Source organism: Chanodichthys erythropterus, chromosome 6 (genome assembly GCF_024489055.1).
Source record: "Chanodichthys erythropterus isolate Z2021 chromosome 6, ASM2448905v1, whole genome shotgun sequence".
Lineage (NCBI taxonomy): Eukaryota > Metazoa > Chordata > Actinopteri > Cypriniformes > Xenocyprididae > Chanodichthys > Chanodichthys erythropterus.
This window is the reverse complement of record NC_090226.1, coordinates 32,430,445-32,449,096: the sequence shown is the minus strand read 5'-3', so window position 1 is coordinate 32,449,096 and position 18,652 is coordinate 32,430,445. Positions and strand designations below refer to the sequence as shown.

Below are 18,652 nucleotides of genomic sequence, written 5' to 3'. Positions count from 1 at the left end.
GTCTATTGCAACGCTCTCAAGTTCGTCTATTGCAACGCTCTCAAGTTCGCCTATTGCAACGCTCTCAAGTTCGTCTATTGCAACGCTCTCAAGTTCGCCGGTTGCCATGGACTCAAGCGCCCTGGACGCGATGGACAAGATGGCTGCTTTGCCAGTGCCTACGGGCAAGATGGCCGCCCCTTCGGTGCTCACGGAGGTAGGGGGCGTTCCAGCCATGGAGTCCACCCCAGAACCCGCTTCAGCCAGTGAGTCTGCTCCAGAAACCGCTCCAGTCGGTGAACCATCGCCTCATCCTCGGAAGAGGAGGAGGAGGAGGAGGAAGAAGGCTCCTTCTGTTCTTCCCCCTCTTATGTCCAAGCGTCTTGTCCTGCCGGCGCCACCCGAGCTCCTCGGTCTGCCAGCACCACCCAAGCTCCTCGCTCTGCCGGCGCCACCTGTGCTCCTCGCTCTGATCACCATCTGTTCCTGTCATGTTCCTGTCACATCCCAGACTACATTTCCCATGATCCTCCATTGCTCATCACCTGCACTCACTTCACAATCACTCCACACTAATCACCACACCCAGCTGCAGCTCATTATCAGGACTATAAAGGACTTTCACTCACACCACCTCACCGCGAAGTCTTGATTTCCTTGTGTGTCATTTCTGAGCGTTTATTCCCTGTCTGTTCTGCCTGTTACCGTTTGGACTGTTACCCTGTTTATCCCTGTCTGCCGCCTGCCTCGACCTCTTGCTTGTATACCGACCTGTGAGTGATATCTGCCTGTCCTGATCATTGCCTGTTCCTTGACCACGATTCTGCCTGTTCCTTGCTGTTCCTGTTCGCTCCTGATTGACCCTGCCTGTACGACCACTCTCACTTGTAAATAAATGCTGCACTTGGATCTCCTGCCTGAGTCTCCATTCGTAACACCATGACACCGCTCACATTGATCGGTTATCTGTGGATAAATTTCGGATAAACGAGATCTTGAATAATGAACCCTGTATAATACCTTAAACTGAATTAGTTGCAACCTTGCACAGGATGTGCTGGAGCGAATACATGATAATGCCTTTTCCCATTGCTGATCTGAAAAAGTTATTCCTAGCACCTGTTCCCAAGACCTCTGAATTTTAGTTATTGAATAGGTGTCTAAATCCATTAATTGTTTATATATTATTGATATAATAGATTTCTTGTTGGGCTTAAGAGACAGCAGCTCTTCCCAAAGTTGAGTATTAGGAAGTGAAGGATGGGAAGGGAAGAGAGACGAAGCACAGTGCCGAACCTGAAAGTAACGAAATAAATGAGCAGCTGGGAGATTAATTTCAGAGGACAAAGTGGAAAAACTTGAGAAAAGGCGATCTTTATACAGGTCTTTAAAACTTTTAATGCCACAGTTTTCCCACTGTATATAGGCAGCATCAGTCAGGCCAGGGGGAAATAAGTGATTTTTTGTTATAGGCATTGTGATTGAAAAGTGTTAATAATCTTGCTGTCAATGCAGGCCTCACTGAGCCATCGGATTTCATCAAAAATATCTTAATTTGTGTTCTGAAGATGAACGAAGGTGTTACGAGTATAGGTTGAGTAATTAATGACAGAATTTTCATTTTTGGCGAACTAACCTTTTAAATTGCTTTGGCCATAACCTCTGAGTTTGTGATCGTGGGCCCATATAACAGCTGGTGCGAGGACTAGTGTGACTCTGAGAACCGAATGAACGAGTACAATAAGAGTAAAGTGTTAAATAGAATCAAAATGTCTAGATAACTGATCATATAAATGGTCAATAATCAATTGGCATTCTAACCTAAATTCGAGGTCAAAGTTCTGAGAATGTGTCCTGTTAGCTGGGTTAAGTTTAAATGTTCTCTGAACACTCTGAAACGTTACTATAATGTTTGCAAAATTATAAAATGGAATGTTCTCTTAACGTTCAAGAGTTTTTAAATCATTTAAAAAAACTGGACATTTTAAATCTTTAGAGAACATTCAGAAATAACATTTTTACTTAACAAAACTTTAATACATTTTTACTGAACATAATTTTGTGAGCTGGATAATGTTGACTGTCAACTAGTTTGTAAATAGTGTAGTGATTCTTGTTATATTGTTTGATTTGATTGTTTTTTATATATGTTTATATAGCACTGGGTAAAATTAGCTATTTAATGTAAACATGTTATTATTGTTAAAGTGTAAATATCCCTACTGAATGCTGCAGAAGTCATGGACTAGGCTGTTGAAGAGGAGACTCACCTCCTCCCCAGTGCAGACATCGTGCCAGATCATTTCCTGTTCCTAGAGGAAGGATTGCAACTGGAGGGCGAATCACCATGTCAGCTTTATCTGAGGAAAAAATAAAGCAACATTGAATCAATTCATGGCAACACTTTACAATAAGGTTAATTGGTTAAACATTAGTTAATGTATTAACTAACATGAACTAACCATGAGCAATACATTTGTTACTGTATTTACTAATCTTTATTAATGTTAGTTAATGAAAATACAGCTGTTTATTGTTTGTTCATGTTAGTTCACAGTGCATTAATGTTAACAAGATTGTAATAATATATTAGTAAATGTTGAAATTAACATTAAAAAAGATTAATAAATGCTGAATAAGTGCAGTTCATTATTAGTTCATGTTAACTAATGTAGTTAACTAATGTTAACTAATGAACCTTATTGTAAAGTGTTACCCAACTCATTTACTTAATTACAATAGTAAGTACTTGAAAGATTGTTTAAATGTTTAGTTGTATGATCAAAGCTCTAGTTTTAAAATATAATGCAATTATATTTAAATTTAAAATATAATGCAATGCAATACAATGATGCTTGAGAGATGAACAAATAAACCTTCCTCAAAAACCTGATGATCATATTTGATACTCAAATTTGAACGTGATTTTTCTAAAAAAACAACAACAAAAAAAAAAGGATAATCATGAAAACCTAATTTGCTTCAGTCTAGTAAGTGTTCATCTTGAAATATTACTAACAATATAAAAAATATTACGTTTACTTTATAAAAATAAGTAATTACACTAAAAGTTCTTTTACTTGCTAAAAACGTCTAAACTATCAATCAGAGGGCAAGTTGTAGATTGTGTGCAGCAGGTTTTTATTTATTATATACAACTTGAATTCCGGAAATGTTGGGATGTTTTTTAAATTTAAATAAAATGAAGACCAAAAGACGTTCAATCACATGAGCCAATATTTTATTCAAGTTTTTATTTATAAATATGATAGAGAAGGATTTATAGGGTCAAAAGTGATTTTTACACCTGGAAAAGTCATGTAAATAAATAAAATCCTATAACTGCATTAGCATTTTTATGCATTTTATAAAAATTCCTTTTTTTCTAATTCAGGTCCAAATTGCGAGTAAACATATTTTAAAAATACTTTTCCCCATGAAACAAGATCAAACAAAATGCAAAAATTTACTGCGAAGCAAAGTTGCTAAAAACAAAAACATGAAAGAACCTTAAAGCCTAAAACAATGGATGAGTGTTATTTCGAGTGCAATATGTCTTTACATGTTTTCTAAAATGTATTGGCTGGAGAGTGACATTATTTTTTTAATAAATGACATTAAAAACAGCTGGGTTAACAAATGTGTACAGTACGTGGCTTAATGGGTAACAAAATACTATGTGATCAAATCAAATTGTGTGCATACTATGACAAATCATTGGCTTTGTGCATGACTTTGTGTTTCTTACCGATAGCATCTAAAATCCAGCCGACAGTGCCGTCTCCTCCACAGACCAGGATTCTGTATTGATGAAGATTCTGAAAGAACTGAAGACTGAAACAAATAGACACACATGAGTTTGTTTTAGACTGCTTCGTAATGGTGTGTTAGTCAGATCTATTTATCAAAACATACCCTGGATTTGGTCCACCATTGTCAAGATTGTATACCTGCCGTGGGTTCAGGAGGAACTGAAATTTCCTCAACACCCTGCAACAAACCAGATAATGTCACTGAGCAAGTCATTTTAAATGTGCTTATTAGGTAAATGTAAGTAGAAAACAGCTGAAAACAGCTTCTTCTCGACATGAGCAACACGAACGAAACTCTTCCAGTCTCAGATACAACTACAGTGTTTGAGGGGCAAACAGACATCGTTCATGTTTAGCCAATGAAGACCATAGACTGCCATTATGCAGATTTGTTACAAACCCACACAGGTTCAGCAGGAAGTGAGACTGGAATTACTGACAACTCATTTCAGTTCAGAATCACTTCTTTCTTTTAGGAGACAAAAACTCCATTTATCTGCACTTTGATCTTTGAAACTTTGAACCTTTTACATTCACAAACAACTCTATTACACACTACATGAAAGGGAATATCAGAAAAAGCGTAATATGTTATAATAATATAAGAATATAACCTCTTTCCTTGTTTTCCGCCACTCTTTGGATTTACAAACACCAAGAGAGGGTGTGTGTCCTTCACAGGAAATATCTTCATAAAGATATAAATAGATAAGAGTAAAAGAAAAAGCACATGCATAAACTTGATCAAACATTTCGCATCACAAAAATATTTAATTATTATATGTGGAGTCAAGATTGATTTTAATGTAGAACTGCTTGCCTGCAAAAAGTGTCCATCTGAGTTCATGTTTACCAGGTAATTTTCTCCCAGACTGTTTCCTGAGTCAGCTTGATCCATCTATAGTTGAACATGAGAGAAAAAAAACTTATAATTGTTGTATATAAAATGTTATTATAATTCCAGCCAAACTGCCTTATATAACAACAACAATAATAATGGTTTTATAGTGTTCTAGTTCTTGCTTACAGCACATATGGCCCATGGTGGAAGGACGTGATGCTGTAATCGCCCACAGTCACAATGCGATGAGCCCAGAGGAACACAGTCACTGTGGCGCTACATTCATCATCACCAGAAAAACCAGTAAAGACAGAAAGCATTAGCATATACATGACCAAAATCTGTCTAAATAAAACAACCAACTAAATAAATTAAAGAGGGCTTATTATTGCCCTTTTTCAAAGTCTTGATGTTGTTTTTGGGCTCTACTAGAACAGGTTTTCATTCTTTAATGTTCAAAAAACCCCATTATTTTCCTCATATTCTCCATTGCTGCAGCTCCTCTCTTCCCAGTCTGTCAGTAGCGCTCTGTTTAGTTCCTGTCTCTATGAAGCCCCTCCTTCAGAAAAGCACAATGTGCTCTGATTGGTCAGCTGGAGAAGTGTGTTGTGATTGGTCAAGCACTTCGAGTGTGTTTGGATAATGTCCCGCCCCTTACCGTAACCTTGAGTTTCAACACACTGCTAATTAACTGAACCAGGCCCCGCCCCTTTATTCTGCGTATTAATTATTTAAATTAGGAATATTGTGATGTGTTTGTTCCCGAAAGAAAACTCAAGACTACAATGGAGGCGTTTCGGGAAGTTCAGAAAGAGTGACACTGATGTAGGGAAGAACTCCCACTGGATTGAACTTTGTAACTTTGCAACATTACACACTAAAGAGAGATGAACATGGAAGACTGCTAAGTCTGTGTTACGGGTGGCTGGTAGAGAGATGAGGTAGATACGGATTTCCACGATAATAGAGACTTTACTTCAAACAATGGCAATGAACAACAGACAGACACCTTAACAAAACAGAGAACGGACGAGGAGTGAAGGGAGTGAGTGCAATATATGGGGAGTGCTGACAATAGAGTCCAGGTGCAGGTGATGAGTGACGATGAGGAGCAGACGAGGGAAGTGAGTGCAGGTGTGGAGAACAGGAGGATTCTGGGAAATGGAGTCCAGGGAAACAAGGGATCTGTAACAGTACCTCCCCCTCCCGGTAGGCGCGTCCTCGCGCCGTAGATGTAACAACCGGGAGGGGGGCGGGCGCCCTGGAGACCTCAAACCGGAGCAGGGGAAGGAGTAAACTGGAGTGGAGGTCTCCAGGGCAGGTCCAAAAACCATGGCGGGTCAGGAGCCGTGGGCAGCCATGGGGGGTCAGGAGCCGTGGGCAGCCATGGCGGGTCAGGAGCCGTGGGCAGCCATGGGGGGTCAGGAGCCGTGGGCAGCCATGGCGGGTCAGGTGCAGCGGGCAGCCATGGCGGGTCAGGTGCAGCGGGCAGACATGCAGCGGGCATACATGGCGGGTCAGGTGCAGCGGGCAGCCATGGCGGGTCAGGTGCAGCGGGCAGCCATGGCGGGTCAGGAGCCGAAGCCTTCGAGGCGTTGAGCCCAGGCGTCGCTGAAGGACTGGCGGGTGATGGCGGAACCGAAGGCTCTGCCGACCGAAGCGCAGCCGGGGCTCCAGAAGGCCGCAGTGAAAGCAGAAGGACAGCCAACAAAACGAACACCGGGGGGGAGTGAGGAGGCCAACTGAATCCGAGGGACGGAGTGACGGAGCGGAGACGGAGGAGTGAAGTCCAGAGGGGAGGGCAGGCTGATGAATGACCAAGGTGTGAGTGGAGGCAGGATGGAGACTGGTGAAGCTGGAGGACTGATGGGCAACGGTGGAGCAGAGGGGGGTTGGAGCCGGGGTGAAGGTAATCGCCCAGAGGTCCGAGGTGGAGATCTGGGCGAGGGGGCTTGAGGTGGAGGTGCAGTGCATAGACATGACTAGGAGGAGGCGGAGAGGGAGGCAGGGAGGGAAAACAGTCTTTGGGCTGGAGAGTTCCCTCACAGAGCCCAGACTAGGAGCGGCTGGCTCGGCGGCGGCGGCTGGAGCGGCAGGCTCGGCGGCGGCGGCTGGAGCGGCTGGCTCGGCGGCGGCGGCTGGAGCGGCAGGCTCGGCGGCGGCGGGGCTGGAGCTGAGGGCTCGGCGGCGGCGGCGGCTGGAGCTGAGGGCTCGTAGGCGGCGGAGACTGAGAACTTTGCTCGGCGGCGGAGACTGGAGAACTTTGCTCGGCGGCGGAGACTGGAGAACTTTGCTCGGCGGCGGAGACTGGAGAACTTTGCTCGGCGGCGGAGACTGGAGAACTTGGCTCGGAGGCGGAGACTGGAGAACTTTGCTCGGCGGCGGAGACTGGAGAACTTTGCTCGGCGGCGGAGACTGGAGAACTTTGCTCGGCGGCGGAGACTGGAGAACTTTGCTCGGCGGCGGAGACTGGAGAACTTTGCTCGGCGGCGGAGACTGGAGAACTTTGCTCGGCGGCGGAGACTGGAGAACTTGGCTCGGAAGAGACTGGAGAACTTGGCTCGGATGCGGAGACTGGAGAACTTTGCTCGGCGGCGGAGACTGGAGAACTTTGCTCGGCGGCGGAGACTGGAGAACTTTGCTCGGCGGCGGAGACTGGAGAACTTTGCTCGGCGGAGGAGACTGGAGAACTTGGCTCGGAGGAGACTGGAGAACTTGGCTCGGAGGAGACTGGAGAACTTGGCTCGGAGGAGACTGGAGAACTTGGCTCGGAGGAGACTGGAGAACTTGGCTCGGCGGAGACTGGAGAACTTGGCTCGGCGGAGACTGGGGTTGAGGGCCATTTCATCCCCTCAAATACAATTAAAATCCCCACAGGCACTGGAGCTGGCTCTGTGGGGACTGGAGCTGGCTCTGGAGACACTGGAGCGGGCTCTGGAGATACTGGAGCGGGCTCTGGAGATACTGGAGCGGGCTCTGGAGATACTGGAGCGGGCTCTGGAGATACTGGAGCGGGCTCTGGAGACACTGGAGCTGGCTCTGGAGATACTGGAGCGGGCTCTGGAGATACTGGAGCGGGCTCTGGAGACACTGGAGCGGGCTCTGGAGACACTGGAGCGGGCTCTGGAGACACTGGAGCGGGCTCTGGAGATACTGGAGCGGGCTCTGGAGATACTGGAGCGGGCTCTGGAGATACTGGAGCGGGCTCTGGAGATACTGGAGCGGGCTCTGGAGATACTGGAGCGGGCTCTGGAGATACTGGAGCGGGCTCTGGGGACATTGGGGCCGCTTTCTTCCTCCTCCTCCGCTTACTGGGCCCAGTAGCGGAATATGGGTCCAGCCTGGGGCAGGCAGGGAGTTCGCTGGAGCGGTGTGCGGAGGAAGCCGGAGGTTTACTAACTGTCTGCCAACCGTGTTTCTGGATGGACCGGACGACAACACTGATCCTGAACCTCTTTCACTAAGAATTTGGAGCCATTCAACCACAAAATTAAATTGATAGTGTCGCTTAAGGAGAAACAAAAAACAGGTTCATCAAAACGGATAGTGTCGTCATCCAATCCATCCAAAAACAGGGAGATCAACTGAGCGTCGGGCCAGTTAGACAAGTAAGCAAGCTCAACGAACTCCTCCACATACCTCTCCAGCGAACGTCCTACCTGCAGGAGCCCGATAATGCGTTCGCTGGCTGTTAGGGTGAGAGGCGATGGAGGAGCTGGATCCAGGGAGCTGGGGAAAGTCTCCATTCTTTTTTTTTTCGTGGAAAATCCGGTCGGTTTTGGGTCCGTTCTTCTGTTACGGGTGGCTGGTAGAGAGATGAGGTAGATACGGATTTCCACGATAATAGAGACTTTACTTCAAACAATGGCAATGAACAACAGACAGACACCTTAACAAAACAGAGAACGGACGAGGAGTGAAGGGAGTGAGTGCAATATATGGGGAGTGCTGACAATAGAGTCCAGGTGCAGGTGATGAGTGACGATGAGGAGCAGACGAGGGAAGTGAGTGCAGGTGTGGAGAACAGGAGGATTCTGGGAAATGGAGTCCAGGGAAACAAGGGATCTGTAACAGTCTGTAGGTCACTTGCTTTTTTTTTTTTAAATCGCTTTGGATAAAAGATCTGCTAAATGATTAAATGTAAATGTATCTGGCCTGAGAAATCAACTCTCACCATGCGGCGGCACCACACACAGCTCTTTCCTGTGAGTATCTTGATCTTTTTGTGGCAAATCTCACATTTGTTGGACTCACAGTCAGCACTGATCCAGTCATGAACTGAACACTGGCAAAGGGGGAAAAAACTGTCATTAACTTGTGTTCATGTATTTTGTGAATAAATTTAACATATAGGAAGTAAATGTTACTTAGCGCAATGTAATGGTAAATTAATTAACATGCTTGCTCTTTTTATCATCTCTCACCCCTATCTCTGTTTTGGACCTGACAAAGGTCCTGACGCATGGTGTGTGGTTTTTGTTGGCACAGCTGCTGTGGACGGTGTACTTGCAAACTAGAAATCAATAAAACAAGAGGAGCAACACTGACAATGTCATTACATTACAAAATAGCCACAGGCAAGGGCATATACAGGTGCTGGTCATATAATTAGAATATCATCAAAAAGTTAATTTATTTCATTAATTCCATTCAAAGATTGAAACCTGTATATTATATTCATACATTACACACAGACTGATATATTTCAAATGTTTATTTCTTTTAATTTTGATTATTATAACTGACAACTAAGGAAAATCCCAAATTCAGCTTCTCAGAAAATTAGAATATTACTTAATTTACTTAAATATTAATTTTACTTTTTAGAAATCTTGGCCAACTAAAAAGTATGAACATGTACAGCACTCAATACTTAGTTGGGGCTCCTTTTTGCCTGAATTACTGCAGCAATGTGGCATGGCATGGAGTCGATCAGTCTGTGGCACTGCTCAGGTGTTATGAGAGCCCAGGTTGCTCTGATAGTGGCCTTCAGCTCTTCTGCATTGTTGGATCTGGCATATCTCATCTTCCTCTTCACAATACCCCATAGATTTTCTATGGGGTTAAGGTCAGGCGAGTTTGCTGGCCAATTAAGAACAGGGATACCATGGTCCTTAAACCAGGTACTGGTAGCTTTGGTACTGTGTGCAGGTGCCAAGTCCTGTTGGAAAATGAAAATTGCATCTCCATAAAGTTGGTCAGCAGCAGGAAGCATGAAGTGCTCTAAAACTTCCTGGTATACGGCTGCATTGACCTTGGACCTCAGAAAACACAGTGGACCAACACCAGCAGATGACATGGCACCCCAAACCATCACTGACTGTGGAAACTTTACACTGGACCTCAAGCAATGTGACGCTTCTGACGCAAGGTGTGACAGCTGAAACCCATGTCTTGCATACGTCTGTGCGTTGTGGTTCTTGAAGCACTGACTCCAGCTGCAGTCCACTCTTTGTGAATCTCGCCCACATTTTTGAATGGGTTTTGTTTCACAATCCTCTCCAGGGTGCGGTTATCCCTATTGCTTGTACACTTTTTTCTACCACATCTTTTCCTTCCCTTCGCCTCTCTATTAATGTGCTTGGACACAGAGCTCTGTGAACAGCCAGCCTCTTTTGCAATGACCTTTTGTGTCGTGCCCAGTGGCGGCTGGTGCAAAAAATTATTGGGGGGGGCGCAAAAAAAAAAAAAAACAATTTAGAAATGCAGGAATGAATAGGCTAATTGTTGAATAACCATTTAACAAGTGATATAATAATGTATAATTACTTCTTATCTAAAACAGGGACAAATTCAGTATTTAAAGCATGCCATAGGGCTGGGATCTAAAAAAAAATCTGTATTTAATTAAAAAAAACTGTTATTTCACATCCTGCCCAATATTGTCCTTGAAACAATGTTCATATTGAAGGCTATAAAAACAAACATGAATGTAACCTTGTACTATATGCTATACCTATTATGTGCAAAAAGGGGGTAAAATCACATTAGGCCTAGGCTATATTCTAAAATTTTAAATGTTTTTTAAAGCAGAAGTTAAATACACTAAACTAAAAATGAAATTAAATAAAAACAAAAGAACAGACTAATTATTAGGCTATTTTGATTACTCTACAACAGTCACTTTACACAGTTACTGCTATCGTACAAATACACTTAGTTGTAGGTTCGAAATTCTACATATGGCTTAATTATGTCCGCCAAAAAAAAAAAAAAAAAAAATTTCAACAAATATTTTTAACAAAATGTATTTTACTCAGATTGAACTCTGTATGTTTGGCGCGCATGCGCGCGGCGGCGCTCGTTCACGGAAGTTTGTGCTTGCTGAAGGCTCGTCCACGCCTGACTGCAAAATGGAAATATTTTCTCGACTTGCTAATATTTACAGATGGAGAATATGTCTGTGAAATGTAAGTTATGCACTGAGGAAATTATTGGATGTCACAATCCTATATTAATAGAGGTATGTTCGTTTCCACCAATCGCTGCACAAGTTAAGGTTACGTATGATGACGAAAGCACGTTAGTGCGAGCCCTCCCGGAACCCATAGTGATTGCATTGCAGTGCCTGCAGTTCGAAAAAAAAGTTCTTTGAATGGAAGTCTATGGGAGCAGTCGGGGCAAATCTCCGCCAGACTGAAATGCCCAAAAAGAGGCGGTACTCCACAGAGCGTGACTCGACGCTGATTGGACTACATCCAGAGGCAGAACAAACAGCCTAGCAGTGACAGCTAGCATAACTCTGTGGTTGAATGTGATTGAAAAAATCCGTCCCTTTCTCACTTTGGTGGTGCGTCGCCCAATTGCCCTAATGAAGAAACCGCCTCTGGTCTTGCCCTCCTTGTGCAAGGTGTCAATGATCGTCTTTTGGACAACTGTCAAGTCAGCAGTCTTCCCCATGATTGTGTAGCCTACAGAACTAGACTGAGAGACCATTTAAAGGCCTTTGCAGGTGTTTTGAGTTAATTAGCTGATTAGAGTGTGGCACCAGCTGTCTTCAATATTGAACCTTTTCACAATATTCTAATTTTCTGAGATACTGAATTTGGCATTTTCTTTAGTTGTCAGTTATAATCATCAAAATTAAAAGAAATAAACATTTGAAATATATCAGTCTGTGTGTAATGAATGAATATAATATACAAGTTTCACTTTTTGAATGGAATTAGTGAAATAAATCAACTTTTTGATGATATTCTAATTATATGACCAGCACCTGTACAAAGACGCTAGAAATCAGGGTGTACCTTCCTGTAAAAGGTTAAAAAAGGCTGTACATATTCAGTGTTATATAACTACCCTTGTGAAAAAGATGTACAGTTTAGGAGCACTTATTACAGACATTATATACTTTAAAAGAACATACTAAATGTGAACTGAATGTAATTTTTTGGACATCTAATTGCATGTTATTTGAAATTAAATGAAAATGTATTTTAGTTTAAATTGATGGCTTACATTTTAATTTAATTTAGTTGAACTTGAAAGTGTTTTTGACCCACTTAAGTAGAGCATTTTTATTTGTATTTTCATAATTACTTCTTTTGTCTTTGAAATATGGAAGTTAAAGTGTACTGCTTAATTTACTGACAAGCATTTATGGTAAACTAAAATAAACATTAATGTCATTATTGTTATGTTTATTGTTATTGATATTGATTACAAAAATATCAACAAAATATTAAAACATAATGATTTAAAATGTACTTTAAAAGTTTTAATTCAACATTACAAAGTGCACCTATTTCAGAATATACTTAATTGTGATAAGATTAAGAAACAGTCATGAAATGTTACTCTCCTTAAGTAAATTTTAGTGGCCTTCTATATTATTATTATTATCTGAAAGTAAAATCTGACATACACTACATTCAATACAAATTTAAAGGATTAGTTCACTTTCAAATGAAAATTACCCCAAGCTTTACTCACCCTCAAGCCATCCTACATGTATATGACTTTCTTGTTTCTGACGAAGACAAAACTTATTTAAATAAGTTATGAAGTAAAATATGTAGCTTCCACCAGACCGCCTTCCACGTTCTTCAGAAAGCTTATGCTGGACGTCCTACGCCTCCCTATTCACCTGACGGAATTGACGCTACGGCAGTTCAATTTTTTCCGTAATTTGATACGGAAGGCGGTCTGGCAGAAGCTACATATTTTACTTCAAAACTTTTAAATATGGATTTTTTTTTTTTACACAAACGCATCACTAAGCTTCAGAAGGCCTTTATTAACCCTCCAGAGCCGCTTGTTTATGATGGATGGATGTGGATGGAGACACTTTCTTCAGCTCATACTCGTTTGGTAGCGCATTACTGCCATTATAAAGCTCGGATGCATCAGGATATTTATTAATATTTCTCAGATTGTCTTCGTGAGAAACAAGAAAGTCAATACACCTAGGATGGCTTGAGGGAGAGTAAAGCTTGGGGTGATTTTCATTTGAAAGTGAATGTTAGGACCCTTGAAATGAACTGTGGATATAGAAAACTGTATGTTTAAAGAGACAAGAATACGTATAAAGCTGTATATTGATATTAAATAAACATGCCAATGAATTTAAAAAGATTATTATTGATAAACTCACCATTGCAAGACAAGCCCTGTTTTCGCAGACCCAACATCAAGTTCTGACAGACAAAGCAATACGTGGGCCTGTTGAAGTTCTTCAGCTGCCAGACATGCTGGCCGTCCTTTTCAGCTACCTGTAGATAGTGTTAAAAGTCAAAGAGAAGTGACATGTAGCCAAATATGGCGTCCCATACTTGGAATTTGGATTTCACCCATCCCACCCATACATCTGCATTTCACCCATCTAAGTGCACACACACAGCAGTGAGTATTGAACACACACACCCGGAGCTGTGGGGAGCCATTTTTGCTGCAGAGCCCAGGCAGCGATTGTGGGTTTGGTGCCTCAGTTGTGGGTAACGAGAGTGGAAACGAGTGCTGTTTATTCACTCCCCCCACCCACATTTCCTGCCAGTTCTGAGACTCGAACCTATGACATTAAGGTTACAAATCCAACTCTCTAACCATTAGCCAAGTGCACTGAGGGCATGTACAAATCCACTTTTTCTAGTTTAATGACGGGTCTAAAAGGGTTGTCCCTAGTCTCTTAATGAGTCATGGGTGTGTTTTGGGTGTGCAATAAACAAATCAGAATCTCATCTCCCATTTCTTTAAAAGCCAGTTGCGCTCACACCATTCGCTATTTACATGACAGAATTTGCAAGCAAAAAACTGGACGCTTCTCCAGAGAGGAATCCTTTTATTTTTAATATTTGTCACATCTGTGTGCTGCAGCGCATCCCTGTTTGTGTAATAAGCAGAGCGTATGTGCGTTGTGCATCTGCCTATAGGAGCATATTACTAAAGCACCCTTTAAATAACAAAAACCAAATACTGCGCCATTGACTTTGCACCAGGATTTTCGTGGTCAAATAACGCAGTCCTTTTCAGTTGCCTCAAAATAGCAACATGCCAACAATGCACCTGAACACACCTCGTATTCAGACCAGCACACCCATGGGAGAACAGATGGGTACAGGGTTCGAAATGAGGGGGGTCTGGGGGGGTCCAAGTCATTAGGGACCCCCCATAAGAATTCATTTTTGGATTTTGGGGGTCCCTGACAAATATATTTTAACATTAAAAATGATTGTGAAAATTATAGGTTTTAGTGACGTTTTGTATTTATAACAGTAATTAATTTATTTCCTAGCGCAAGGCAGCAATCAGGGCAGCTATTAGCTGAGTGAGTACCTATTCGGTTGTTAAGTCTGAATAAAACGCAAGAACAACAACAGACATTATTAGGTTAATTTGACCATTGCCCACTATAGATCATAATCTATAAAGGTGAGAATTAAGATATTTCATGATAATTGTCACGGATCCCTTGTTCCCCTGGACTCCATTTCCCAAGATCCTCCTGTTCTCCACACCTGCACTCACTTCCCTCGTCAGCTCCTCATCATCACGGATCACCTGCACCTGGACTCTATCATCTGCACTCCCTTTATAATGCACTCACTCCCTGCACTCCTTGTCCGTCTTAAATGTTATGTTGATGTTGTATGCTTGGTTCTTCTTGCCCTTTTGAATTAAAGTATCTGTTAATGTGGAAATCCGTATCTGCCTCATCTCTACACCAGCACAACCGTAACAATAATTCAGTTTGAAAAAATAAATAACTTGTGCCCCCTCAAAAATAATGAGAGCATGACACCCCTGAAAGAGACAATCTGTTTATTAATTAAATCTAATATACAAATATAACTAAACATATCTATTTACTATTAATCTATATTTTTTTTTAACAAAGAGGTGGGGGGGGACCTTTAATAATTAAATTTTAGGGGACACCCCCCAAGAGTCCAAAGTCATTTCGAACCCTGGATGGGTATGAGTGCATTTGTTATTTAAACAATGTGGCGCAGGACGTGAAAATAATAACTGCGTCGGGTTGAAACGACAAAACACTTGCGTCGTGCCTGGTGTCGCATTGCACCAGGTGTATGATAGGGCCCTTAACGTAATGAATTCCACACCATATGACATTCCTGGTCTCATTGCATGATTGCATATATACTCAGGCAAAGACTGTTTACCTTTAATCCAAGCAGAACCAGTAGAGGAATGTTGTTCAAGCCCCCTTGTATCCATTCTCGATGGGTTACAGTACCACTGTTGTCTACGTCTATGGCTTTCAGCATGTCTTGAAGTACCTGGAAAAAAGGAACATTGCACTTGTATTTTCATAAGTTTAAAATACACTGCCATGTATTAGTTAAAGGTGCCCTAGAATTGAAAATTTAATTTACCTCGGCATAGTTAAATAATTAGAGTTCTGTCCATAGAAATGACATACAGTGAATCTCAAACACCACTGGTTCCCCCTTCTTATTTAAAGTAGATTTTTGCAAAAGACCTCTGAAGAACAGGCGAATCTCAACATAACACCAACTGTGACGCAACAGTCGGGATCATTAATATGTACGCCCCCAACTTTTGCATATGCCAGCCCATGTTCAAGGCATTACACAAGCCATTATTAACGTCTGGAGCTGCACAGCCGTGTCATCAGACGTTATGCAGGTAAGCAAGCAAGGACAACAGCGAAAAATGGCAGATGGAGCGATAATAACTGACATGATCCATGATATCATGATATTTTTAGTGATATTTGTAAACTGTCTTTCTAAATGTTTCGTTAGCATGTTGCTAATGTACTGTTAAATGTGGTTAAAGTTACCATCGTTTCTTACTGTATTCACGGAGACAAGAGCCGTCACTATTTTCATTATTAAACACTTGCAGTCTGTATAATTCATAAACACAACTTCATTCTTTATAAATCTCTCTAACAGTGTGTAATGTTAGCTTTAGCCCGTTAGCCACGGAGAGTACTATCAAACTCATTCAGAATCAAGTGTAAACATCCAAATAAATACTATACTTACATGATCTGACATGCTGCATGACGAACACTTTGTAAAGATCCATTTTGAGGGTTATATTAGCTGTGTGAACTTTGTTTATGCAATGTATTATAGAGTTGTGAGCTTGGGGGCAGGAGTGCGAGGATTTAAAGGGGACGCGCACAGAATAAGCGCATATTTAATTATGCCCCAAAATAGGCAGTTAAAAAACGGAATTAAAAAAATGTATGGGGTATTTTGGGGTATCTTACATTGCATCTTGTGAAGAGCAAGAAGAGCAATAGACTTATATTACACCTTTAAAGAGCAAGCTATGTTTATAAGCCTGGCTAGGAAATGATGAGGCTACTAACCTCACTCTTTCAAAAAAAAAAAAAAAAAAAAAAGAGATCTTGACCCGAACGAATAAGGATTTTCATGAAGTCTAGAGGCCACTGAACTGACTCCCTTTCATTCATCCTAAATTTAATGTGTGCAATCAGCAGCTGAGAAGAGAAAGTACAGATCAACCCTGATTGGGTGACAAGACAAAAAGGGGTTATGACAACTCGACCCTAAAAGCGAGCTCTGTAGTACACTGCAAACTGTACTGGTGTCTCTTTCAGACCGACATGCCAAATATTCCACAAATTGGACTCATAGCCTTGGAGAAATAAGAATGGGAAACACTTCACACATGTGCATGGAGGAGGACGGCGTTCAAGGGGAAGTGGCAGAGTAAAGATACACTGGAAAGAAGTTTATCTGCTTCAAATCCCCAAAAAGCATTGTTGAAACAGCTGAGAGAAACAGCTTATCGATCAAGAAAAAATATAGGGCAGATTTACAAATCAGCTGTTGATTGAATTGTGAAAAGTGGGCGTTGTATTAAAGGGACACACAGTGATCATTTAGCTTCAGAAGACATTGATTCTTCCTCTGGTGTTGTATGGATTATCGTCACGATCGCAGTGTGTGGTTTTTCAAGCGTCAACCGAGCGGCAGCCATTCAATGGCATTATATGGACTCACAGAGATGGATTATTTCCCTAAAAATCTTCGTTTGTGTTTATCAGAAGAAAGAAAGTCATATTCATCGGGGATGGCATGAGGTTGACTGAATGATGAGATGATTTTCATTTTTGGGGTGGATTGGAGGCAGATCTGAATGTGATTTGCTTAACTGCAATGCAGCCTTATTACTGAAAGAGCATGATATTATGATATTTTGATTAAATATTTTGATTTAAGGAAATAAAAAATGTATATAAAACATATTTGAATGAATAATTCTAAATAATTCCAGTAAAAATAAATAAATGTGGTCAATTTTGATTAATGCCAACTTTAAAATAACACTGTTTGTCAATTTCAATGAAAATGTAATAGTTTTGACTGAAACACATTCTGGAAGACCCTCCAATACTACAAATTTCCCAATAAGATTGTCATTCTACACTCTAAAAACTAATTAAGGGGACCTTTAGTCATTACTTAAATATATATATTGTTGTGAAATAAAAAATCAAGTTCTGAAATGCTGTTAGACTTTTTACTTGTAATTGTTATTTTACTGAGCTTGGATGCCACACAAATTATGCCTATTGATTCGATATACTATCATGACTTGTCATAGTTTAACATTTTTAGTTAATCAAAAATGTATTTAATTTTAAGTTCTGTTAATGTAAAATACAATCTGATGACGTGTAAACGTGTTTCATTGTTTTGAGTTGTATGAACACTTCTTTTAATTTAGATTAACTTAAGTTAAGTGAAACTGGGCTGGGATTTATATTTAATTTTGAGTAAATGCTAAAATTAAGTGTTATATAATGTTTTTGCACAAGATTAATGGTAAGGGAGATTTAGCAGTAATTAGTGTTTTGTTATGCTAATTTAGAAGAGTTTCTGTTAATGTGGGTTTTTGGAGATTTACCATCATGGTGACAAGCGGTGCTTGGTAAGTTAGTTACTTAGAAATGCGTTTTATTGTGTCCAAAAAGCATCTTCACCTTATTTAAAACATTATGTTGGGTCAACTCAAAATATTGCTTTGAATTAATGTAATTCTCCCAATTGGCTTAAGTTAAAAATTTAAGTGGAAAATGTTCACATATTCTTTTTTTTTTGTTTTTAGAGTGTGATCGAGAAAGAATCTGACAGAATTTGCTGCGGAGTCGTCCATGGCGGACAAATTTCAGATATTAGTTGTCATAGTCATGTTCAGTTTGTCTTAGCTCTCATGGACTTTCATTGATCACATGTATTCCTTTGTTCTAGTTTCCCGCCACAATCTGTCACCATGGACACTATTCCCAATCATCACAGCTGGTTGTCATTTGAGTGATTTATCTGTGTATTTAAGTTCCTGTCTTTCCTCTGTTCTATTATTAAAGACTGTTACCCTTTATCTGTTACGGGTGGCTGGTAGAGAGATGAGGCAGATACGGATTTCCACGATAATAGAGACTTTACTTCAAACAATGGCAATGAACAACAGACAGACACCTTAACAAAACAGAGAACGGACGAGGAGTGCAGGGAGTGAGTGCATTATATAGGAGTGCTAACAATAGAGTCCAGGTGCA

General features: G+C 41.2%; 1 protein-coding gene across 1 annotated transcript in view; it reads right to left on the bottom strand.

Moving 5' to 3' along the window:
• The window catches only part of dgkab (diacylglycerol kinase, alpha b), a 45,817-nt gene that overhangs the window by 17,242 nt on the left and 9,923 nt on the right, over window positions 1-18,652 (bottom strand). The window contains exons 8-17 of the mRNA XM_067387511.1: window positions 15,252-15,368; window positions 13,226-13,343; window positions 9,057-9,145; window positions 8,807-8,917; window positions 4,819-4,908; window positions 4,612-4,689; window positions 4,406-4,479; window positions 3,895-3,969; window positions 3,728-3,813; window positions 2,250-2,339 (exon numbers count right to left, since the gene is read on the bottom strand). Of these exons, the coding sequence (XP_067243612.1) occupies window positions 2,250-2,339; window positions 3,728-3,813; window positions 3,895-3,969; window positions 4,406-4,479; window positions 4,612-4,689; window positions 4,819-4,908; window positions 8,807-8,917; window positions 9,057-9,145; window positions 13,226-13,343; window positions 15,252-15,368 (928 nt within the window). The remainder of the gene's footprint in view (window positions 1-2,249; window positions 2,340-3,727; window positions 3,814-3,894; window positions 3,970-4,405; window positions 4,480-4,611; window positions 4,690-4,818; window positions 4,909-8,806; window positions 8,918-9,056; window positions 9,146-13,225; window positions 13,344-15,251; window positions 15,369-18,652) is intronic.